This window comes from Anolis carolinensis, chromosome 2 (assembly GCF_035594765.1).
Source record: "Anolis carolinensis isolate JA03-04 chromosome 2, rAnoCar3.1.pri, whole genome shotgun sequence".
In the NCBI taxonomy this organism is placed as follows: Eukaryota; Metazoa; Chordata; class Lepidosauria; order Squamata; family Dactyloidae; genus Anolis; species Anolis carolinensis.
This window is the reverse complement of record NC_085842.1, coordinates 274,434,524-274,461,591: the sequence shown is the minus strand read 5'-3', so window position 1 is coordinate 274,461,591 and position 27,068 is coordinate 274,434,524. Positions and strand designations below refer to the sequence as shown.

The following is a 27,068-nucleotide window of genomic DNA, read 5'->3' as shown; positions in this document are numbered from 1 at the left end:
CATGCAGGATCCAAAATAGCAGAAAAATGGCAAAATACCCCCAGAGCCCCAATCCAAAAAGAGACAAGGTGTGGAAACAAACCTATTTCAATGCTAGATCTAAGCAGTTGCTAAGAGGCACTGTCATGGACATATAGTTCCCAAAAGAGACTATAATGGAATACTTTAATGATGAAAAAGATTTGCCATTAGCAATGCATTAGCAAAACATTTTGAACATTCCCCTCTCTCCCTGAAAAATACAATTAAAAAAATAGATGTTAAAATAATTGTGATTTTATACCTGAATGGAGACAAACAGGTTCCATATTAAATACTTTTATCTCATTATTTGAAAGTGATAGATATCTTTGTAATTTCTCTTTCCAAACTGGCCAGCTAAAAAGAGATAATTTCTTTGAAAAGCATAATGCACTGGGATCTTTTTTTTTTTTTAAATCACTTATTGAGTCATGTATTTTAGAGGAAAGGGCTACATTAATTCTCTAATTTAGTTAAATTAAGAGGTAGCTGAGGCAGGCTTTTTAATGGTGTGCATACATTTGTCAGCCTAATGGATAGTTAAATATTTTCCTCTATTGAGGTATAAATCTTTGGCACAAACAAAGATTTTGAAAGGTATAAAAAGGGAACTAGAACTAAGAGAACTGTTTGTTTGTTCTTGTCAAACTTTAGAGAATATTAAAGAAATAATAATGCTTTAGGGTGTTTCACTGACCCTTGCTTGATATAAGATGTACCCCCACCTCGAAATAAGGAGTGGGAATCATGTCTTTTCAAGATATTATTGAACTACATCTCCCAGAATTCCTCACTCATGAATCTATTAGCAGTTGACTCATGTAGCTGCCGGTCTAGAATCATCGAATCATAGAATAGTAGAGTTGGAAGAGACCTCATGGGCCATCTAGTCCAACCTTCTGTCAAGAAGCAGGAAATCTCATTCAAAGCACCCCTGACAGATGGCCATTCAGCCTCTGTTTAAAAGCCTCGAAAGAAGGAGCCTCCGCCACAGTCCGGGGCAGAGAGTTCTACTGCCGAACAGCCCTCACAGTGAGGAAATTCTTCCTGATGTTCAGGTGGAATCTCCTTTCCTGTAGTTTGAAGCCGTTGTTTCGTGTCCTAGTCTGCAGGGCAGCAGAAAACAAGCTTGCTCCCTCCTCCCTATGACTTCCCCTCACATATTTAAACATGGCTATCATGTCTCCCCTCACCCTTCTCTTCTGCAGGCTAAACATGCCCAGTTCTTTAAGCCACTCCTCATAGGGCTTGTTCTCCAAACCCTTGATCATTTTAGTCACCCTCCTCTGGATGCTTTCCAGCTTGTCAACATCGCCCTTCAACTGTGGTGCCCAGAATTGGACACAGTAGTACAGGTGTGGTCTGACCAAGGCAGAATAGACGGGTAGCATGACTTCCCTGGATCTAGATGGTATACCCCTATTTATGCAGGCCAGAATCCTGTTGGCTTTTTTAGCAGCCACATCACATTGTTGGCTCATGTTTAACTTGTTGTCCACAAGGACTCCAAGATCTTTTTCACACATACTGCTGTCGAGCCAGGCGTCCCCCATTCTGTATCTTTGCATTCCATTTTTTCTGCCGAAGTGGAGTATCTTGCATTTGTCCCTGTTGAACTTCATTTTGTTAGTTTCGGCCCATCTCTCTAGTCTGTTAAGATCGTTTTGAATTCTGTTCCTGTCTTCTGGAGTGTTAGCTATCCCTCCCAGTTTGGTGTCATCTGCAAACTTGATGATTGTGCCTTCTAACCCTTCGTCTAAGTCATTAATAAAGATGTTGAACAGAACTGGGCCCAGGACGGAGCCCTGTGGCACTCCACTCATGACTTCTTTCCAAGATGAAGAAGACGCATTGGTGAGCACCCTTTGGGTTCGTTCGCTTAGCCAATTACGGATCCATCTAACTGTAGTTTTGTCTAGCCCACATTTTACTAGTTTGTTTGCCAGAAGGTTGTGGGGGACTTTGTCGAAGGCCTTACTGAAATCCAGGTAGGCTACATCCACAGCGTTCCCTGTATCAACCCAACTCATAACTCTATCGAAAAAAGAGATCAGATTAGTCTGGCATGATTTGTTTTTTGTAAATCCGTGTTGACTATTAGCAATGACCGCATTTGTTTCTAAATGTTCGCAGACCACTTCCTTAATGATCTTTTCCAGAATCTTCCCTGGTATCGACGTCAGACTGACCGGACGGTGATTGTTTGGGCCGTTCTACATAATTTCCACCTCAACTCTTAGCGGTGTCTACCACAAATGGGTGAATCCAAGTTACACGATTCTTCCATTGCTCCAAATTAAATTTCTTTGAGATTATTAGAACTGATAGCACAGTGCATTAAATAACTGATATGTTGTAGGATGTGAAAATGCAGGGAATATTGACTCTGTTAAACTCACCTTCAAAGTATAAACATTTTTAAACTTGTGATTTTTAATTATTAAAGCAATTTTGTGACCCACCCTTCATAGACAATATAGATATTGTGCATTTGGACAGGAGATAAAAGGTAAAGGTAAAGGTTTCCCCTGACGTTAAGTCCAGTTGAGACTGACTCTGGGGGTTGGTGCTCATCTCCATTTCTAAGCCAAAGAGCTGGCGTTGTCCATAGACACCTCCAAGGTCATATGACCAGCATGACTGCATGGAGCATCATTACCTTCCCACCAGAGCAGTACCTATTGATCTACTCACATGGGCACGTTTTCGAACTGTTAGGTTGGCAGGAGCTGTGGCTAACAGTGAGCGCTCACCCCCACTCCCTGGATTCGAACCACTGACCTTTTGGTCAACATGTTCTGCAACTGAGTGGTTTAATCCGCTGCACCACCAGGGGCTCTGGTGAAATACAGAAATACAAAATAGTGAATACTCAATCTTGCTGTTCTCTGAACGTAGAGTAGAAAGCTGTTCTTTCTGATTAAAAAAAATCAGTGCTTTTCTATATGCAAATTACCCACTTTCATAAGGGCTCTGTACCCCCAAACTTGTTTCAAATTGTGGCATTTATTTGATGGACACTCTCACACAGCTGAACAGCTATGCTCACAGCTACCGTATATAAAAATCATGCTTATGACATGTCAGCCATTTTACTGCATGGCTTTCTAGAAAATAAAACTAAACAACCTAAACTGTAGAAATATATAGCAATATTCATTTCTTCTAATGGTTATGCCAATAACCAGGGCCAGATTCCTGTTTGACATTTAATCGGGTGTAATTTTGCATGCACTTAACTAAGTGTAACAAAACTGAGTTTTGAACTACAGAGAGGTATAATGGAACACCCATAAGAGTGTCCAATGCACTTCAGGGATCCAGATGTGCATCGTGGGCCTGATGAATATTGGGGACTCTAATGCATTGGTCCCAATTTGTTTTGGTCCCATTGGGCATTGATACCACTGTTTGCTCTGATATATATTTCTGTAACAGTAACTCTCTACTGGATATGGATGTTGCACATCTTTTCAGTTCCAATAAGCCCACTTATGAGCATTCAAAGTCCCAACATAAAAATATAAAGACATGCCTCAACTAGAAAGAAAGCACAGAAAGCACAAGTGAGCCAAAGGACACAAATTCCTTATTCTGAAACCATTGTTGAGTAAATTGGAATAAACAGATTTTTGCCTTTTATATAATAATAATAATAATAATAATAATAATAATAATAATAACAACAACAACAACTTTATTTTTATACCCCGCCCCATCTCCCCAATGGGGACTCGGAGCGGCTTACATGGGGACCAAGCCCGAAACATACAATGATAAAACAATTGTTCCAACAGTAAAACATCAATATCAATAAAACCATCATAGTAATCAACATATAGCATAAAATATTAAAAGCAGGAGAGTAAAACAAGGATCTGGGCCAAAGTGCAAAATATATCAAGATGGGAGAGGTAGTTTCTCAGTAAAGTGCAAAATAGTAGTGGCAGAAAATCCTGTAGTTGGATGGGCAGATAGATCAACCTAATAATTAATCGTCGAAGGCCTTTTGGAAGAGCCAGGTTTTTAGGCTCTTCCGGAAGGAGGGGAGGGTAGGGGCCTGCCTGATCTCCCTGGGGAGCGAGTTCCAAAGTCGGGGGGCCACGACGGAGAAGGCCCTCTCTCTCGTCCCCACCAACCGTGACTGCGAAGGTAGTGGAAGCGAGAGGAGGGCTTCACCCGACGAGCGAAGAGAACGTTCAGGTTCATAGGGGGAGATGCGGTCTCTAAGGTAGGTGGGTCCCAAACTTTTGGCCTCACCTTCAATATGACTACACTCTGTTAGGTGTGCTCCCTATTTTGCACAATCCTGGGAAGGCTTACAAAAGTGCATCCTTTATGATCAGAGTTCCAGTAGGGAAGGAGTGTCTATGCACATATGGATATAAGCAAGCTTTCTTGATTTTGGATTGATGTGCAGAGGTTGAGGGGCCATTTTAGTAGTTGGGTCCAATTTCCCATGATATAAATTAAACTGCTGGTTACAACTAGCATAATTCCTTTGGATACATAGACGTTGACTTTCTTTCATTTCTTGATTTAGTTGATACATTCTAGTGAAACTAGCAACTGAATTTAAGCCCACAGGTTTATCTCTGATGGAAATGACTGGAAGGCGTTAATAGAAACTACAAAGACAGCAGCTCCTGCTGAATATTTTAATGTTGCCTCTCTTACATCTTAAAACTCTTGTTAATTACCATCTAACTTATGACCAGTCCAAGTAAATTTTCCTTTGATTTTTTCCTATCTCTTGATTGTTTCTTGAAAACATTTTGTATAGTTGCTCTTCAGCATTTAGATCTAAAATTGTCTCATGTTTCTGAGTGCCATTTTCTTTTTGTAGCTGAATTTCAAAGCATCAAGAGTGACATGAACTAAAATTCTCTGCAGGGAGGCAAAAATGCAATACCTGCATTGTTACGGATTACAATGTTCATACCTTATAGTGTGGCCATGCGATAGCACAATGACAAAAAGCTATTCTATGTGAGAGCATTATAAAGTAGGATAAAAATATCTAGAAAAGACCAAGTGGGCCACCCATGGTTTCTACATTCACAGATTAAATAACCGTGACTTGAAAATATTTGGGGGAACACCCCCCCCAAGCAATCCTTGATTGCTTTTTGTCATTTCACAATTCCTCAGGCTCTCTCCAGCACTTGCTTCCATTATTCACCATTTATACATTATGACATTTTATTATGCCATTGTATATAATGGAATCTGAGCAACATGGATTTTTTGTATTCATAAGGGATCTTGGAACCAAATCGCAGAGGATACTGAGGGTCCATTGTATTTTTTCTTCTATGCATATCAAGAAAACTTACATTTTGTATGTTAATACATGGCATATACTGCACAAAAATTATTTGGATCCAGGTGTAGCCATACTAGGAGTACACCGTTCTATTCAGATGACTTATAATGGTTCTATTTAATTAAGACAGGGCCTTTTCAGTAGTGGCTCCACGCCTTTGGAACGCCCTCCCAAGGGAAGTTCGGCAGGCTCCCTCCATCTTATCTTTCCGTAGAAAAGTTAAGACCTGGTTGTGGTACCAGGCCTTTGAACAATAACAACAGCATTAGTTATGACTATGTGTGTTGGAACTCAATGACAGACCCAGTTTTTTAGACTCTGAATGCGCCAATCTGCATATTTATAAGTATATTTTAATGAATGTCTAATGTAATTAATTTTAATTGAACTGCAATGTATTGTATTATTTTTATATATGTGCTTTTACTGTAAGCTGCCCTGAGTCCCCGTTTGGGTGAGAAGGGCGGGATACAAATACTGTAATAAATAAATAAAATAAATAAACCCTGCAGGCTTTAATGGGTCTAAACCAGGCATGGGCAAACAAAAGCCCGGGGGTTGGATGCAGCCCACTGGACACTTACTTCAGGCCCTCCCCAATTTCCCTGTCCTCTTGGCTTAAAGACACGGTAGCCCACTGCAACCTTATGCTAAAAATTTGGGGGAGGAAGGCACGTAGCAGCTGAGAGCCCTCTGGAATGCTGTTTGTCTTACCCACCTCCCAGCATAAGGACGGTGTGACAGACCCCATCTTTATGCTGAGAGGATGGCTCGAGAAAGGCACACAGTGGGTGAGAGCCCTCCGGAGCACACTTAGCCACCACCTGTCTCGCCCTCCTCCCAGCATAGTGCCAAGAGGATAGCTCAAGGATCAGGGAAGGAGGATGCAAAGGAGGATTGGGGCAGTCGCCGCGTGTTCCACCTTTCTCTCAGCATAAGAATGAGACGAGCAGCCCCGTCCTTATGCTGGGAGGACAACCTGAGGATAATCCAGGCCCGGCCTGGCCCTGCCCTGCCCCCTCCTGGTCCTGTCCTTATGCTGGGAGGACAACCTGAGGATAAGCCAGGCCCTGCCATACCCTGCCCTGCCCTGGCCCCTCCTGGCCCTGTCCTTTCCCAGGCCCTCCCCACCCAGCATGTTCCTGGCCCTCCTCCCTTCCAGTCCGGCCCTCCTGGCTGGGCCCCCAATGCGGCCCCAAGGCAAAAAAGTTTGCCCATGCCGTGTCTAAACATGTGTGTGTGTGTGGGGGGGGGGGTGTATGGTGCATGTACTCTTCAATAGAAAATAAACTTTTTTTTTCAGAAGAGGAAGGGTAATGCTGGGTCTCAGTGAGGAGCCATAACAATTCTACAGGACAGGGGGAGATATTGACAGGGGAGAGGAATTAAAATTTAGTAGAAGAAATAGCAACAGGATGATAATCCTCTCAAACTGTTCTCCAATTCAACAGTCTGGACACTGCTTGGACAATAACCTCTTTTCTCTCCATTGAAATCTATTGGTGAATGATGGTTCAGAGAATCATAAAACAACTTGAATTGAACCACAATAAACATATCAATATGGCTGGATGAAACAGTAGGGATATTATGGCTCACCTTTATCCACAAAGGTCCTCTGCAATTACAGAAAAGACCTAGGTGAGATTTCAATGGTTTATTGGGATTTCAGGTGCACTATCTCAGAGTTTTCAGAATTTAGTGATGTCTCTCTGAAATTGGACAGTCAGGACAGATTGGAGATTTTGCTGATGTAATGTTCACACAGTTGCTCAACAGTATCCTGAGTTAGCTAAGTGGACTTATAGTTGTTGTTGTTGGGGTTCTCTTGCCTTGTGGTGCTTGAGGACTTCAACATCTACCCTGTTTCGCAGAAAATAAGACAGCCCCAGAAAATAAGACCTAGTAGAGTGTCAGAACCCTGCTACTAGAGCCTGGATGTGGCTCTGAGTTTCAGGGTCACTGACATTGATAAGACACCTGCGTCTCAGGACTCGGAGAAGAAACGGCTGCTGGACTTGGCGGGGAATCTGTGCGGGGTTTTGCTGAGCGGGAAGAGACTTTTCAAATGAGGGGGAGGGTATATAAGGGATGGTTGGCCGGAGCCTCCCATTCTTGGCTTTTCTGATGTTTATGTTTCCTGCAGTAAAGTTTCTGGTGATATCACAGAGAGTCTCGTGTGTTCATTCAGGAGCGGCTGTAGTGAGCTGACACTAAGCCAAGAATTCGGACACCATCCCGCTGTAGTGGTGAGGTGCAACATGCAAGTGGAGGATGAAGAGCTCTTGGGCGCAGGAGGAGGAAGGTCGGGAAGGGCCACTCCCAAGCCGGACGCTGAGTTCCACCAGCTGGCGGCCCTGGCGTCATCCACCGCTTATGCCCAGCCGAATGGGGTAACCCAGAGGCGTGGAGTGGTGCAGGGAGACAGCACCGGAGGAGAGGAAGATTTACCTTCCCCAGCCCCACAAAGGATGGTGTTTCTGGAGGAGAGGATGTCGGCGATGGAGACCACCCTGGCAGTAATGTCGAGGGCGATGGAGCGCCTGGCGTTTTTGGCGGAGCCAGAGAGAGGAAGGGAACTTCGGGCTGGCTCAATGTGGGACATGAGCGTGGGAAGCAGCCAGGGCTTTGCAGACCTCCCAGCACCGAAGGGAAGGGAAATGCGAAAGGAGCCCGGCGCCCGGCCCAAGACCCAAACAAGCCTGACACGGGTGGAGGAGAGTGACGACGAAGGGGAAAAGCCTCCGAGAATCCCGGCTATGCTCCCAGCTGAGACCCTAGTGCCCCTGGCGAATGCCGGGCGTGGCACAGGGCCAAGAAAAACAGCAGTGGGGCCCACTGGTCCGCAAGGGGGCTTGCGACGGGCGGAGGATTGGGGATTGCCGCCACAGGGACCCCTACCGAGACGAGAGGAACTAAGGATCGAGTTTGGGGGAGAGTCCTCTGAACTGGATTTTTTCCTTACCACGGTGAGGGGCTATATGGAGGACAATGCTCACACTTTTAGAACGGAATCCAGCCGGATCCGGGCCATTGGTGCAGTGTTGAAGAGGGGAGCGGCTAGCTGGTATGTTCAGCTGCACGCGCGGCGCGACCCATGTCTGGGGTCAGTCCGACGCTTTATGGGGGCCCTGGAGACCCGTTTCCGAGATCCATTGGAGCAAATCCGGGTGAGGGAGAAGTTGAAGACCGTCTCCCAGGGGCAGAGGTCGGTATCTGAGTATGCGGAGGAATTCCAATGCCTCGCCGAAAAGGTGCCGGAATGGTCTGCAGTGACAAAGGTGGAACTCTTCAAAGAGGGGCTCAGGCGGGAGATCCTCTCCTGGGCTGTGCACCGTGATGAGCCTGACACACTGCACGGATGGATTCAGCTGGCGGGGCGCGTCGAGACATCGCTGGCCCAGGCGAGGAGGCACCGAGGAGGGCTACAGCAACGGCCGCAGATGAAAGAGGGGAGCCGGAAGGAGGGATCAACCCCAACCGGGAGGAGAGCGGAGCCGAGAGGGAACGTGAGCGCCAGCAGGAGTGGCTGCTTCGTGTGCGGCCGGTTGGGCCACAGGGCTGCCGAGTGCTGGCAGAGAAAAGGGGAAGGCGGAAGCCCGCCCAAACCAAGAGCCGTGGCAGGAAAACGCGCCGAGGAAGAACCACCGATGAGGCACCATTCGGGGGGGTTGGTAAGTCAGGACAAAGCTATGATAGTGGTCCCCATTCAGCTTGAAAATGGCAGGAAACAAGCAACATGCAAAGCGTTTGTGGATTGTGGATGTTCCAGGAACATCATTTCCCCTGAATTAGCCGGGGGATTGGGATGCGAAAGAACGAGCCTAGAATCCCCAATAGCATTTTCGCAGTTGGACGGATCCACAGCATCAGGATCGCTAGCTAGGCACAGTGCCGAAGATGTAAAGTGTAAGATAGGGAGTTGGGAAGGAAAGGTGTCATTTGTGATATCACAAATAGCCAACTATAATGTTATACTAGGCATGCCGTGGCTGGGGCAGGCCAACCCGCAAATCAACTGGGAGGATAAGAGCATGATTTTCGGTATGAGTTTGGAAGAAGGGAGCCAGGAAGTCGAGAGGGAGCCGGGAAAAAGGGGGGAGGAAGACTCTATCAGAATAGCAGAACTGGCAGATAAATTACCCCCAGAGTATCGTGATTTTGTGGACGTATTTGATGAGAAGGAAGCAGACAATTTCCCACCGAAGCGGAGGGTTGAAGTGAAAATAGAGCTAGTCCCAGGAGCAGAGCTTCCCAAGGCAAAGATATACCCGATGTCGGCTAGGGAAAAGGAGGAACTGAGAAAGTACATTGATAAAAACCTAGCGAGGGGTTTCATAGAACCTTCGAATTCCCCTTTAGGGGCACCTGTGTTGTTTAGGTGGAAAAAGGACCAAACGCTGAGGCTCTGCATTGACTACAGAGGCCTGAATGCAATCAGTACTGTAAATAAATACCCTCTACCCTTAGTGAAGGACTTGATCGCCCAGTTATCGGAGGAGCAGATATTCACTAAATTGGATTTAATTGAGGCTTACCATAAATTGCAGATCAACCCAGAGGACAGGTGGAAGACGGCCTTCACCAGCGCCTTCGGATTATTAAATTATTGTGTGCTCCCATTCGGTTTATGCAGGGGAGGGGCCGCGTTCATGCAATTAATCAACGAAGTGTTGCATCCATTATTGTACAAGGGAGTTTTTATTTTTTTAGATGATATATTGATAATGTCTCGGACCAAGGAGCAACATGTAGAACTAGTCAGGGAAGTCCTACAAAAGTTGAGGGAAGCGAAACTGTATGTGAAACTTGCCAAGTGCGAGTTCAATAAAGACCAGATAGACTTTCTGGGGTATAGGATTTCCTCCCAGGGAGTGGCGATGGACCCTGCGAAGGTGGAAGACGTAAGGGGGTGGGAAGCCCCCAGAACACGGAAGCAGCTGCAATCCTTCCTGGGGTTCGCAAACTTCTATAGAACATTTATCAAGGACTTTGCGTGCCTCACTTTGCCATTAACTGATTTGTTAAAGACTAAAGGCAGGGGAGAAACAGCCAAAGTGAAGGCCCCTGGGGCCAAACTGACCTGGACAATAGAATGCCAGGAAGCTTTCGAAGCCCTAAAAAAGCGTTTTACTGAGGAGCCTGTCCTACAGCACCCTGATATGTCTAAGACCTTTGTAATACATTGCGATGCGTCGGACCGGGCATATGGGGCAGTCCTGCTGCAGAAAGACAAGGGGGGGAACCTGAAGCCATGTGGCTATCTGTCGAAAAAGTTTAGCGATACAGAAAAAAACTGGCCGATTTGGGAGAGGGAAGCCTTAGCGATTCTGAAAGCACTAGAGTGCTGGAGACACTTTCTGGAAGGGAGTGGAATACCGTTTGAGGTTTGGTCTGATCATAAAAATTTACAATATCTGAGATCCCCTTGCAAACTATCAGCGAAGCAGATTAGATGGGCCCAATATTTCAGCCGTTTTGATTTCAGACTCAAGTTCTTCCAGGGGAAACACAACATACTCGCTGACGCTCTCTCTCGGATGCCTCAGCACGGGGGAGGAATTCAGGAATCTGAGGGGAGCCTTTTCCTAGATAAGCAATGGGGCCTGGCAGTACTGACTCGAGCACAAGCGGCCAAAGAAAACAAACGTACTGCCATTTCCACGGGGGGAGGAGAAATATGGGAGGAAGAGTTGAAGCGAGCATATGGAATGGACGAATGGTTACAAACGAACAAAGAACAGGGAGAACTGTGTGGGGATTTGGTGTTTGTTAATAAGAAATTGTATATTCCTGAATGTTTGAGACAAGAAATATTAAGGAAATGCCATGATAACAAGGGTGCAGGTCATCTAGGCCCTACCAGGACTATTAAACTGTTGGCCAAACAATGCTGGTGGCCCGGAATGAGGAAAGACGCCAGGGGGTACGTCACGCAGTGTGAATTATGTGCAGAGGGCAAAACACCACCTGGGAAGCCCCAGGGGCTATTGCAGAAGGTGGTGGAGCCTATGAGGCCATGGGAATGCGTGGCAATGGATTTTGTAGGCGAACTACCCCCCAGCAGAGGCCACAGATACATTTGGACAATATTGGACCTATTCTCAAAACAGGCACACTTTGTGGCCCTGCCAAAACTCCCCTCGGCTGAAAAGCTCGCGGATTTGTATGTAAAGCATGTATATCGCCTACATGGGTGCCCCGACAAAATAATTAGCGACCGGGGAGTCCAATTCACTGCAAAATTTTGGGGAAAATTCTTACAGCTGTTAGGAGCAGAAAGGAACCTGAGCTCGGCCTTTCATCCCGCGACCAACAGGGGGGGCGAACGTACCCAACAAATACTGTGCCAATTCTTGAGGATGTACACCAATTATAGACAGGACGATTGGTCGGACCTTCTGCCGTTTGCTGAGATGGCATTTAACGGGGCCGTACATTCGGCCACAGGTCGTGCCCCATTCGAAATAGTATACGGACAGGAGGTGGCACCTTTCCCCAGGCTACCCAAGTGGAAGGAAGGAGAGGGCCAGACCGACAAGGAATGGCCGGCTAAAATTAAGCAAGGGTGGCAGAACGTGGTGGAGGCATTGCGGGAAACGCAAAAGAAGTACAAGCTCTTTGCAGATCGTAGGCGCCGAGAGGGGGACAAATTGGGCGAAGGAGATCTAGTTTGGCTGAGCACAAAAAACCTGAAATTGGGGTTCCCATCTAAGAAATTGGCTCCACGCTATATAGGGCCGTTCAGGGTGGTGAAAAGAATAAACGAAGTGACCTATCAGCTGAGGCTACCCAAGGACCTAGGAAAGGTACACCCGGTATTCCATTGCAGCCTGTTTAAAAAGTATAAAGGAACTCTGGACAGCGGAGAACAATAGTTGTGTTAAATCTTTTCCTTCCAGGACGAAGGGGAGGAGGACGCCATGTCAGAACCCTGCTACTAGAGCCTGGATGTGGCTCTGAGTTTCAGGGTCACTGACATTGATAAGACACCTGCGTCTCAGGACTCGGAGAAGAAACGGCTGCTGGACTTGGCGGGGAATCTGCGCGGGGTTTTGCTGAGCGGGAAGAGACTTTTCAAATGAGGGGGAGGGTATATAAGGGATGGTTGGCCGGAGCCTCCCATTCTTGGCTTTTCTGATGTTTATGTTTCCTGCAGTAAAGTTTCTGGTGATATCACAGAGAGTCTCGTGTGTTCATTCAGGAGCGGCTGTAGTGAGCTGACAGTAGAGGTTTTGCTAAATTGCTAAATATAAGGCCTCCCCTGGAAGTAAGACCTAGCAAAGTTTTTGTTTAGAAGTATGCCCACCAAATAGAACACCAGAGCATGCAGAATCGGTAAATGTACGTATCATAGATTGTTGTACATGGAAATAATGGTAGTAACAAGAAATTATTGATAGGATTCACAGTTTGTCTGGTTATGCTGGTTTGTGATGACAACTACTGTACAGTATATAATAAATGTTCAATTTTTTTGTTCAACAATAAATGTGAATTCTTCTTCATGGAAAAATAAGACATCACCTGAAAATAAGACCTAGCGCATCTTTGGGAGCAAAAATTAATATAAGACATTGTCTTATTTTCGGGGAAACACGGTATGCTAAGACCACACTGTTTGGAGTGGCTCAGGATTAGGCTATGATGAGCAAGGGCTTGCCCCATGTGGTAACAGGCTCCACTTATACTTATGAGTCGACCTTAGACCTCCTTTTCAGTACTGGGTGTGTTGGTAGCAATCTTGGAATGGAGAAAATGTCTGTACTTCAATTGTCGCCAACACATCAATATCTAGTGAAGATTAGATTGATTCTCAGAACCTGTGATGCCTCATGGGCCTTGTAGTCCCGTTCCTAGTGTGACTGTGGCAGATGAGGATGAAAACATGGGGTTTTCTCCGGATCAACAACAGATGCCTGATGTTGATGTTCTCGCCCCAGAGCCAATTAAGACAGACCTTGAACAGCTCTCACCTCCCTTCCTTAGGAGACAGTCTTTTGCTGCAGACAGGGGAGTGAAAGAGCGGGTTCGCAGGAGCTTGCGAATTGCAGCCAAACAAGACACTGATTAGCCATGTTTCCCCTGGGAAAATCCAGGGAGCCTCACATCTGGAGAAAGCTGGGTTTCGTTTCCCGTTCTCTAGGGAAAGAGAATGCTGGACACCTGTTTGGCGGGAAAACGAGACCCAGATATAGGTGCCTGGCACAGTTGGTCCGGTGCGGAGTCAACTGAGCAGCTTCAGGAGTGAAATCGCGTTCCAGCCTTGTGTGGACTTCGCAAGTCCGCAAATCCAGTTTCCTTGCCTTGCTCATTCAAGTATTTCAAGAATTGCCTCGCTTTGCTTCTAGCCACGGATCTTGCTTCAAGAATCAAGTCTTGCCCTCGTACCTTGTTGTGGACTTTTACCTTGGACCCTGAAAGACCCTGGACGTTTCCCCACACTATTGCTTGGCAATAGTGTGTGTTTCGGTTTGGATTTAACTTTGAACTCTAATATCATTTATTGGAGAAAACATTTCTGGACTATATTTGACCTCATTTGATAGGTCTGCTTCTGGACTATATTTTCTACTTGTTTTTATTACTCTTATATATTTCCTTAATAAAGATATTAGATAGTTTATTGGCCTCCGTGTATGGTTCTTGGTGCTCCGCTGCCTTGAGTGTGACAGAACCTCTGAGATTGCAATGGTTCACCCCATTAAATGCATGGATCTGGATGGCTTCCTGATGGCTCCTGTAGAGAATCCTGTTGCCTTGATAGGCAATTTTGGTGAAGCTCTGCTCACCCTCTAGAATGGGAAAATGGACAGTGAGAAGGACACATTTATGCCTAAGTATACTCTCACACAGAGTAGAACTCCACCAGACTCTTGGTTTTCCAGGGAGCTAGTAGTAGTGAATCAGTAAGATAGCAACTAGAATGGTGTTGGGAGAAAACTCAGAATGGAGCTGATTGAACCCAGCTAGGAATCTCCCTTAAGGAATCTGTGGCAATGAGTGTAACAGAGAATAATTTATTTTTTTCACCAATGCATCATCAAAAACCAGGTCAACAGAGCTATTTCAAGTAGTCTCAAGTCTTTTACATGCTGGTACATGAGATGAGAATCCACATCACTCAACAGCCTGCAGTGAACAATGTGCTCACCACTTTGCAGATAAAATAATTCAGAATTGCTCTGACTTGGACACTGTAATTATTAATATAATTCTTTTGGCTGCAACCTTGGCATCTACTTGTCCAGTGATAATGGATACTTTTCCATTTGTACAGCCTGGGGATGTGGGGAGGATTATTCCTCATCGGTATTTGACCCTTGTTGTCCCTGGCTTAAGAAGTTGGGAGCTGGCAAAATGGATAGAAGGAGTAATCAATAACTTCCTAAAATAATAACAAATACAATGAAGGCCTTCTGTTGCATTCCATCAAATGTTTGTGAATGTAGTAAAACTGAAAGAAGTGTTCATTGCAAGGTTTTTAAAATTTGGAAATGCTCATTTGGGAAAAGATCACAGATAGCAAGAATCCAAACTGTATCGCCATGTAGAAAACACCAATCCTAGAACACAGTATCTTCCAAATGGAGTTATACTAGAAACAACACTGTGCACTTTCAGTCACTATTTTTGACAATCTTTTGTTAATATATTTAAACTTTTTGTGGTTTGGGTGAGTTTGAAGAGACTCCAGGATTGGGAAATGTAATGCCACATTTCTGCCTGGTGGATTGGTGGATATTTTTTTAAAGAATAATGCATGGGTTCAAACAGTTGTTGGGTTGTTGGCAGGCTGCCTTTTCCTTACCTCTGGTTTAAATTAAATATGATTAAGTTGGGATGCATTCCTAAATCTGAGTTGTCTTCAAAATGGGAATGAAATTCTGTGACTTGTTTTCTGTCACATATTGGTTGGCTGACTTCTAAAGTGGAAAAATGTTGCATAATCCATTAAAATATAACATTTTTATGAATATTTGAAAATAATACTGTAATTAAATTTAAGCACATACTTTGAATTTGCAGGGTATTTTTTGCAATTACTGGACAAATATATTAATTTTAATGCATGGGATGTCTTAGGTCTATAGTTCTTTATAAAGACTTTAATGGATAGAGCACTATTCAGTTAGAAATGTAGGCTTTCCATGCTTCTTGGACAAATATTTTCATGTTCTATATTTCACCATAAAATTTTATGGGAATAGTAAGAAATTTTGTTAGATTCCTCCATTATTATATGTCATTTTAAAGAAAGTTTTATTCCTTTGCTTTACAGAAATCAACTTATTGCTCACTGTTGAAACAAATGAATAGGATCCAAAATTTGAGCAAATGAAGACAACATTGGAAAAAAGTTTAATTTATTTTACAGCTTGTACAAATAACAAAGAATTCAACATCAACTTCTGTACACAAAATAATCTTAAACAGCATCAGACAAGATGATCCAGACAGAATACATCTCAACAGTGCACATAAATGGGACCTGTGTATGCTCAATACCAGTAGTAGTCTTTAGGAAGGCTGTTTGCTACAAACTTGCTTCCTCTTATATGTACAGTTAAAATTATTGTGCTTTTTGCCTATCCAGGATAACAGTGCCATATTGTAAAGGAAAAAGGAGAGAAAAATGCAAAATTGCCCATTCTCGTAGTATAATCTAGAGATATGTTTGCGCCACTTCCCGACCAACAGGACAAAAAGATTGTGGTTGACATCCTGTTAGTAACATATGCTTGTGTAAATCCCTTTTTGGATGGGACACAGAGTGCTATTCACTTTTCCCTTGCATTCTCTCCAAAATTCTCCTATTGCCCATCAATATTAAGCCCCAGAAGGGGTTCCTATTGCTGTCAGTTATTGGTGGGGAGAGAAGAGGGAGATAATTCAAACTATGGAGAAGCAATGTTCTTATTTACTTAGGGAAGTAAATAATGGACCAACTGTTCATCATGTTCTCAATCATCTCCCTTCTTACTGCCCTCTCCATCAGCAAGCTTAAGCAGCAGAAGCACCTTCTTGGTTTTGACAGCGACTGGGCAGTGGAGGTACACAAAATTGTTCATGGGAAGCTATGCACAGATGTGATCCGGGTATGAAACCTTTAAATTCCAGGTTACATAACTGTCTTTCCCTGTCTCCAACCTTCCCTCCCCCCCCCCCCCCAACATAACTCCACTTTCAATGGGCTTTAGGAACCATTGTCAATTTCTGTAGCCCCACTTGGTCCCCCAAACTCATCTCATTTACAAAGAGACACATTAAAGATTAAAAACACAATAGGTGATACTTAAACACCTACTGAATGAAAAATTCCACTCTATATATGCTACTTCCTATCTTCCTGAATATTGCCTTTAAGTACTGCCATATAAGAAGTCAAACATCTCCCATGTATGATGAAATCACCGGAAATTGTAATAAATGTCTAAGGTCCCACAAGGGCAGACTAACTGGAATCCTTAACTTAATGGATTTTCGACAGGATATTGGAGATGTGTATTCCTCTTAGTTTTCAATTTGAAAATAAGCTGGAAAATATTTTTCAGAAATAGCTCCATTGGATCCAGATTTAGGGCCCTTCCACACAGCCCTATATCCCAAAATATCCAGGCAGAAAATCCCACAATATCTGCTTTGACTCAGGTTGAGTCCACACTCAGATATTGTGGGATTTTCTGCCTGGATATTCTGGGATATAGGACTGTGTGGAAGGGATTTCCATTTTGCTTGGAGCAGGAATTTCAAAATCAATGGTACAAGTTGGTCATGATGAAATCAAACTCCACATTTGAGTGGTTGGTGGATTCATTTCTTATCCTTATGCTTTGTTGAAGGTTTCATGTATGCGTCTGCATGGAAAATAAAGCTATCTCAAGACACCCCAAACTAGAGTAGATTTCACAGGAATAGGAAAGAAAGAATGAGAAGTATTCCTAACTAGAAAAGCAAATATATTATACATTTATTTTCATCAATATTAGAAACTCTGAAGTTTCTACAAAAATAAAATAATGAATTATAAAACACTGGTTTATGATTTACAAAAAAGTATAAGATTATCCCTTTTTCCTTTACTTAATACTGCACAAAAAGACTTTCCAAAGTGTCGGGAAAAATGGGTTGAGAAATTTGTTGGAGATAGTGCTGAGCAATTATGATTTGGAAAGCTATGTATGGTATCATCCAGGTAACAATGGTAGGCTATGGCATGGAACTATAATATGGAACAGAATGGTGGTCATGCACACACACACACACACACACACACAATTCTTTAGTGACATCTGAGTAGATAGAAAACATTATTACAACTTTCATAAGAACATGTGCATATATGATTAATGTCCTTATCCAGTAGAAGACAGCTATTATGGTACTAGGTAGCAAAGCTGGAAAGAGCCTAATGCACATCCGTTTCAATGCATATTAGTGCACAATAAGCATCAATATCAATAGATCCCAATGCTTATTGGGTACTCTTGCCAGTGACTACTGCAATTCAACATTGGGGTTTCTTAGCACATCTGCTGCGTAGGTAGGTATACAGTATGCAAAGTTTGGCTATGTATCATATAGGATCCTGTCATATTCTATTTTTCAACAGGTTGGTTTCAAATCATACCTGTTTTCCTGGCATACAAATAATACACTAAAAGACCAAGTTGTTGGGCCAGAAGTGTAATGGAGTCATGACTTATGGAATTAGAAGACTGGGATTTTTTTACGAGAAGGGATTATTATCCTATTTGACGCTCCTATAGGCTTCTGGGCATCTTTTACCCCTCCAAGTTCAGCTGAGAAAAATTGAATATTCTAAGCAGTAGTATATTGTTTGAGAAAATCATGCTTTTGGTTGCATGGATTGGTCTTGATTGAGACTCTAATTTTGCAAGACTGCTACCAGTGAAGATAAAAATAATAGGTTTGTTGACATAGATAAATCCAACTGCTTTAATGAACCAAACACCTGTCTGTAGTTTTGTATTCTACTTTGAAGCATGACTAGGAGATTGTCAAAATGAGCCTAATTAAATATAAAGTCACCACAAAAGGTTGAATCTGAGTGAAGTTTTTAAATTAGAGTCCTCTTGATGAAAGACAGGAGTTCTGCCATTTGTGGGAAATTTCAAAATTTAAATTTATGTCACTGATAATCTACAAGATTAAGAGATTTGACAAACAAGAAAAGACATGGATGCTGCTATTATGGGCTCTACGTATTATACACAAAAGAGAAAACAACTCACTAAGATGGCAGTTTCTATAAAAAGACAGTTGTGACATCTTGATTCTAGATACTGTCATCTTAGATTTTCGGTAAGTTAGACACAAGACTGAAAGTCAGGCTCAGCCAGCCATTGTAATATTACATTATAAATAGCTGATCCTATCCTTTAAATCTTTTCAATTGACTTTTAAATCTGATTCCAATTTTACAGCACAGCTCTATGTACATTTGTACACTGCTGAGTTTCTTTTTGTTCAACAGCGTTTACTCCCAGTTATATCTGTTTTGAATTGCAGCCAGTTTAAATTATATCAGGAGTGGGGAGATGCTTTTCAACTGCAACTTTCAGTTCTTCTCCTTAATGGGATTTCCATTCCATTCTGAGATATAGCAATGGGGAAATGCAGCTTTGCAGCAGCAATATCTTATTTGGAGCTACTTGTGCTATTATGCAAAGTATTTGGGTAGCTTGTTCTTGAATTAAAACTCGTTAGCTTACTTTACAAAGGATCACCACAACTGCCATTATGTCACTTGGGTATGCTGCTAGTGTTTATAACAGATGGTTGATACAGTCTATCAATATCTGGAGGAATATTGTTATCAAAGTAAAACCTTATGGGAAGAACACCTCAGCCTCCCAGAGGAAAATGCCACTAACGTCAGAGTGATTGCTCTTGAACTTCAAAGAAGGATTTGAACATGAAACAGCTTCAGTTTGATTTCCTGTGGCTTTAATAAGATTTTTTCCCCAGTCTCGCATGTGTTAATTGGCTGTTCAAGGCAGGGATGTCAGTTAACTACTGTTTGGTTAATAATGACTCTTTATTTCCTACACTTTGGTTTCCCCTGAGTCACTGTTTATAATTCTCCTCCTTTACCTTGTATGATAATACTTCATCTATCCGACGATGTGAAGTGGATCCATGAAATTTTATGCCAGAGTCAATCAAAGACTTAAGCAAATGCCTCTCTTGACTCTATTAGGTGCCAGAAGAATGCTTTCTATGTGGAACATCAGATAAGATGCTGCCATCAGTTTTGAAATCTGACTTTTCCTATTGTACACATGTAGAAAAATTGAAATTTCCCTGAGATGGAAAAATGAGAAATATCTATTTTTAATCTTGTCTAGAGTTGGATCTACTGACTATGAAATTTACGTAGGTATCCACTTACTATTGAATAACTAAGTTGATGGGTTTATTGTAGTTGGAACTAGCTATCAGAATTCAATCCACATTTTAAACCAGTATTTTAGCCCTTTCTTGGATTCAGGCACAAGGCAATAACATCAATAAGGGAGAATTCAGAATTCAGTACAAGATCATGTAAGATGATAACAAAGGCACTGTTCTGAGGATGTAAATCTTTGACTATTTCACCCTTGCATTTAAGGATAATTAATTACAGTAGTTTTCTCCTTGCTGTAGGAGAAAATGAAAGTTCCTCCACAAAATTCTCCTTGTATTTGAACGTCTCCAAAAATTGTTGTTGTTATCATTGTGTACAGAAATACATGTTGGGGTATTGTGCGACCCCTTCACATTTCCTTTTCAGAAACCCATTTTCTGTACAGAAAATAAGGTGTGCATGGGAGGGGAGGGGAAATTCTCCATTTATTTCTCTACACATGCATTCCTCTGCAACATAGGAGTAAATTAAGTGAAATTCCTACTGGTTTATTATTATTCTTAATGAGGTTTTCTGAAGTTTACAAAAATGAGTTTTTCAACCTGGGAAGAAATGATTTTGACTGTTCTTGTCACCCTACACTCATCTCAACTACTATTACAGTGGCTGCATGTAAATTTGGATTTCTCTCCATGGAGTATCTGCCCATTATGGTTGAATGCTCTAAAATGACTACAAAATCTACATATGAAACCACAATAATTACAATGCTAGACAGTGAATCCTGCCTCCTCTCCATCTCTACTTACCAAGAAGCAGCTACTGTGATTGAAGGGGGTCTGTTCCTCTGTTACTCAGGAAGCAGCCAATGGATATTCCCATCCTTTTTTATGAACAGTTGCAAATATGACAGGCACAAGCAGAACCCCTGTAACAATCCTTTCTCATGCCAAAGCTCAGTGTGAGTGGGAACATTAGTCAACAGCTTTGATAGCAACCTAGGAACAGATATATCAATTGCAGGAATTGTAGCCCAGGAAATAGGGCACAGGAGAAATTAGGGGCTGCCTAGGCTACATTTATAACAGCCATAGAAAATCCTGGTCTATTTCTCAAGCAAACATGTATGTTTGCACAATAGTAGTTTAAAATCAGTATCAGGATGTTTTCAAACATAGCCACAACCACTCCTCCTGTTCCAGTATGTTTAATGACCATGTTGTGCTGAAATACAAAAGCTAACACATGACCATAAATACAAACTGAAGACTTTTTTGGGATGTCTTCTTAGAGAGAGCATTAGCCTGTGGCCTCATTCCATGTGAAACACTTAAACAAATGCAAGTTTATACCAGATTGTGTTATGGAAAGATGAAAAACAGTAATATATTGAAATACAATCAGTACCAAATGTGATGGTTTCTCACAGTACTTAAGTCTACAACCCTAAAAATACTTGCTAATTCTTAGAAGCCTAAGCCAATGAGTGGTATTTCTTTACAAGAGCACAGCTGGCATGATGGTATGGTAACCAAGGGATTTATTATTTTCTATTGGCTTGCTATTCTCAGTAAAGTTCAGTGCCCTGACAAGGTGTACTGATTTAGATCAGGACAGTAAAATAGCAAAGTACATGGCAAAAAGAAGCCATGTAAGGGGCCATTAAAAGGAGCAAAAATTAGACATTTATGCATGTCCTATTTAGATACTTTCAAGACTGCTGCAGGAAACAGGATACTAGAGTAGACAGTTAATTCTTATGGTGAAAGAGGTATTCATATCCATACCTAACATGCAGCTGGACAAAACAAACCAGTAGTCTTCACTTGGTAGGTGCTGTACCAAACCAATGGAGCAGTACCATGGACATATTTTGGAAATGGACACAAAGTGAAAGATGTACAGTGAAGATACAGAATAGCTGCTGTGTTTTAAAAAGTAATTAGAAGTCAGAGTCTTATTGCAAGTTGAATTTAATGAAAATGACACTGGGGGCCCTTCTACACTGCCATATAAATTCCAGATTATCTGCTTTGAACTGGATTATATGGCAGTGCAGACTCATATAATCCAATTCAAAGCAAATAATGTGGATTATATGGCAATGTAGAAGGGATCTGGATAGAAGGATGGCCAACTTGACTAAGCATTATTTCCTTATTAAAATAGTAACATTCTAAGACAGAAATATAAAACAAGCTTAGAGTTGCTTCAGTAAGCATCAGAACTAAGGACCAGATGGTTTGATAGGAATTCAAGATTGTTCTACACAAGAGGAAATAATTCTCTTTACTTACTCTACCTAATATCGTCCACTCCATAAAACTTATTAAAAAGCTATTGTGTTTGCTTTTCATCAGTTTTTTTCCTTACTTAGAAAACAGAAATATGTGATAGCTGAGCAAAGAAATCATACTTTATTCCTCCCCTCCCTTGCAATTCTGAAGTCATTTATTATTGTGCTTTGAAACTTTCCAGATAAGTTTAAAGTTTCCAGCCATTCTGTTTACAACCCTTCTTAAATGAACTGAATTTTTTCATAATCCTCAGTGTGTACCCAAAGCAACATTTCAGTTATAGAACTTGCTCACATATTAATAACAGAAAAAGGAGCATTCAGCAGAGAAAATGCAACAGAATTGACCAGTGGTATTGTCATCTATAAGAATATAAAAAACAGGGGGAAAACACATTGTCCAGCACTATGTAGAGTGTATTTCTTTAAAAAATTCTGGAAGCTAGGAAAAATCCATTATGGCTGCTAAATTTATTTTCAGTGTTTATCTCTTCTGTCTGATTAATTATCTTATCTAGACTGAAGATTATGGCCAAATTCCAATTTTTAAAAGGGAAACATCTGTTTTGCCCTGTTTGAAATATTCAAGGTGAACATAAAAAAAAAACAAAGTCAAGGGATTTTCCATTCAAACAAAATTAAGACATCAAATCAACTAGAAAACAAAATAGACTGAAAACAGTTTCTTCAGCAGCATAGCAATAAAGTACTAAATGTACATGTTTACATTATTAAAAGAAAAATAAACACACATCAATTACAAAATCAGCATAATCTTTGGTACCAAATGTAAGGGCACCTGCTTATTCATGGTATCATCTTCATTTGCCATGTGAGAGAACAATCATATCTAAAGAAAGCTTAAAATAACAGATTTTTCAGGAGAATTTAAACTGTAGTGAAGGGCCAAATGATATGGTTCAATTTCAAGGGCTAGTCTCAACTAAAGACACCCAATGAACCAAAAAGTTTCACGTGAGTGATTGATGCAATAAATCTATCCTAGCTGGAACTAGCAATTCAGTTTAGATTTATGTTGTTAATTCCTGTTTCAATTAATTTTCATCCAAACTACAAATTACCCCCCCCCCTAATTTTTTAAAATGCTCGAATTGTTTATTTTTATTTTGAAGAAAATGCAGTTGTAGGAATGATATTTCCAACCTGGTTCGGAGGACTACATCAATATCTTAGGGAAAATATATTTCCTCGCTGTTGGTCACAACATACAACTACTTAAATAGGCAGATTTGGACTTGGTTCACAATCTCGCCTGGAGTCCCATGGCTAGTTTTCTTCAAAATAAAGGGGGCGCTCTTACATAGACATTAAAAAAATTAAATGTCTGGGATCCTATAACAGGCAAGGTATATTCAGCACACAACTATGATACATTTCCTGATGCAACCACCAATGCATCTGTTCTCTGCTGTATTACCTTGTTGAAATATATAATCCTGCATTTCTTTTGTTCTAGTCTATGGAAGGGGAAATGTCAGCTCAGAAACACGAAGGGCCATCTGGAGCTAAAAGAGCAATGCAATAGCAATGCAATATCCACTTGAAGCTTTGTCAGAGTTTCAGCTCAAAGGATGTGAGGATACTTTTTGCTTATTGATAAATGTATTCCCCTTCATTTGTCATTGAAAAAATGTCACTGACATTTATACTCTCAGTGGTTAAGTGTGTCCTTTGAGCCTAAACTGGACAGGAGCTGAGTGGGTCAGGACATCTGGATTAATCCCCCTAATTCACACATGGAGCAATTTCTGTATTGGTGGAGAGTGTTAACACAGAAATGGTTATGGGTGGGCTTAAGCAGAGAAGATACAGGTTTTGCAAGAGAACCGGGGGGAGATTTTGGTCATGTAGCCAGAACAGAATTCTGTCCTTTGCAATGACCAAAAAATAAGTTACAAAGATGTCACTTGCGTTTATGCCCTGGAAACTCACTAACAGGTTTTCGGCAATTTTGTTCATTTAGCATTTTGATTAACTCTGACATAAGCACCAAAATCAGTGTCCCTCAAAATAGCACCCTCCAGACATGTTAGACTATAACATCCATCTCCTCAGCCTGTAGGGTTATGGTTCAGTGAAGATGATAATTGCAGCCCAGCTCAGCTACAAGGTGTTAGGTAGAGCAAGGCATATGGGAGGTTCTAAGCCCTGATCTGCTTATGTTATATTATTATAAAACAAATATCCCCCTATAGTATCTGTTAGATTATGCTTTCCCACTACAACATTTAGGTGTAGAGTGAATATCCGCACATCATCTTTGCCAGCACTACATATTCCTGGCAGTGGCTATTGCATCTCCAAGGGCTGCAGAAGCAAAACCTGGCAACTGGCCCCATTTAGTGCAGCAGTTTGGTGCAGTCATGGCATGGAGGCAGTTTTAGCTGTAAAGCATATGCCAAGTATAAGCTGAACAATAGCATACAATGCAGAACTTAAAATGCACTGGGGTTTCTCTTTAAAAATAACATCTTCTAAGACCACTTCTTGAAGATTGCCTAAAAGGTTCATATTGTTCTTTTCAAAATCCCTTAAAAGGTTTCCAGTACTCAAACAACATAAAATGAATGACAATTTCAAAATCAGAAGGAGGGAGAGAGAGGGAAAGAGATTATAATACAAAGCCAGGCATTCTCCTGACTGAAGGTATTTTGCTTGCTCTTTGCAATGTTTTACATTGCGCTGCCAATTCCACCTTGGTTTTTCCATGGCCAGAGGCATGCATTTTCATAAGGACAGATCCCACCAGTTAGGTATTTCTTTTTCTGTTGCTTGATGCTTGCGGTGGCAAATGAGCAGCTTCTTTTAACAGGTGATGAATGCATCATTGGATCTTGTAAACACAACTGATTTTATACATTCAAGTTTTGTTTTCAGTGAAAGTGGCACTTACTCGAACCATTGCACTCAAAGATTTAGCACTTCAACTGGTGAAACGTTAGCTGGTAATGGGCGCTCTTCTGATGTATTTCCTTTTTCACCAATGGCTTGTTACAATGCACTGGGATATATCCAGTTGGGATCCCCCTGTTTTTCCATGTAATCAAAATCACAAAACCCATTTCCTTTACTTCTCTTTGTTCTTGACTTGTGCTTTATTGCTGTGCACATTTCCCCGTGGTCAATTTAAGAGCTCCTCTGTTATGTAACATGTTCAAAGTTTTAAATTCTAATGGCATCCTATGCGGGCTGGCATTAGAAAAGTATCGATACTTTAAGTCATCGTAATAATGATATTTGACCGTTTTTCCATTTATATCCCTTGGGAAGGGCCAAAATCCATAGAGGTGAATTTCATCACAGAATCGTGTAGCAAGCGTGTACATGAGGAGTCCTGTGCTGGGTCGTTTGATGAAAACTTTGTTAGTTAGCCAATAACTGCAAGACAAGAGATAAAACAAACAAACAAATAGATTAGCATTTCATAATCTGTAACTATATCCTGAATCTTCACTGGAAGAAATGTCAGCTTTCCCTGAATGGGATCAACCAAGAGTATGCCACTTCAGATAGGCTGCCTTATGGTTGCCTGAAAAAGCATGTGCATTATCTCAATACATTGCATGCAATGGAGACAAAAATGTAACACAATGGAAAAAAAATTGAGTTGATTTCTTCATATGTTCTTGTTTGAAAAACAAAACTGAAATGTACACAGTCCAGAAATTATGTTTATAATTGTTCAGGTAATAACACTACAAAATGTCTACATTATTGATCATGGAAGAGAAGGCTAAAGGCCTTGTAAAACTACAATTGGCCCTCCATATTTGCAGATTTGATTACACTGGCCAACACACATTTTTGTGCATTGAATGTTAGCCCTGTATTTGGGTATACTTGTCCTGCTGATTCCCTAAATGGCACCATTTTCCACCTATCAACCCTAGTTTTTTAGATACAGAACACATGCCATCTACCAGTCGCCATCCGTTCACCCATAGAAAAATAATGATAACCGTTTTTAAGAAACTAGAACTGACGCAGTCTATACAATGCCATTTTCTGAATCAGCGTCCTAAATAGCCCCAGGAAGAGGCCTAAAAACCAACATACCAAGATTTTTTTGGTTGGGCTGTGTTATTTACCTATTGGATTTAAATATCATTTCTAAGAATCTCTTGATCTTCCAGTGACAGAAGATGGCTGGATCCAGTGGAAGCTGACCACAGAGTCATCCAGGAAGATCTAGAGATTCCTAGTGAGGTGTTCTCAAAGGTAAAAAAGTATTTTTTTAAAAAAAAAAATCATTTTTTTTCACATTCATAGGGAATGTGGAGGACTGACTGGACAACTCCCTACATTCCATAACATTGAGCCATGGCGGTTAAAGTGGTGTCAAACTACATTAATTCTACAGAGTAGGTACACCAAAGAAATTTCAATCTGCCTTACTTGCATTTTATTTGAAAAAGCATCAGGATGGCAGAAGTGGGAGCCAGTCATTCCATTTCTTTTCCAAGGGCCATGGACAGGAAGTACTGCTTGAATAAACAGCCCGTCCTCAGCCAAGTTAAATAGCAAAAATGAATTTGAGTCTGGTGCTTCTTCAAAAGCAGTCAACCAAACCCTGAACTGAAACAGGTTTGAAGCCTTGGGTGGAAAGTAATGTTCTTCAATGTAGAAAAACTCTTCCCCTTCAAACTGCAATTTGCCTTGACTGGAAATAGGTATGTCTTTCCAAATTTATTTATTAGTTGCATTGATATCACCTTTTAGTCACCTTTTACCAATGCAATACCATGCCACAGGCCTTCAATGCCTTTCAGCAAAACCACTCCTGAATATAGCAACAACGTAATTCTCTATTGCTGGGTTTATCTTTGGATGTCACTAACTACATTAGCCAGGATTCTCCCTTCTTTTTAGTCTTTAAAAATTTACATAAGTTGTGAGTAGACCTTCTAAAAAGCCACTGTAGAAGCAAGAGCAACAGAAGCAGTGGAATATTCAAAAGAGTATGCAAAACATTTGCTAATTTTAGATTTATTTTCTCCTGCCTCAGGGAGAAAGAAACAGAATTCTAACTGGCA

At 41.6% G+C, this 27,068-nt stretch overlaps 1 protein-coding gene across 1 annotated transcript in view; it reads right to left on the bottom strand.

The window, feature by feature from the left end:
• Positions 1-20,909: 20,909 nt before the first annotated feature.
• st8sia4 (ST8 alpha-N-acetyl-neuraminide alpha-2,8-sialyltransferase 4) overlaps positions 20,910-27,068 on the bottom strand; it is a 129,695-nt gene continuing 123,536 nt past the window's right edge. The window contains exon 5 of the mRNA XM_016994827.2: positions 20,910-25,413. Within this exon, the coding sequence (XP_016850316.1) occupies positions 25,131-25,413 (283 nt within the window). The 3' untranslated portion in view covers positions 20,910-25,130. The remainder of the gene's footprint in view (positions 25,414-27,068) is intronic.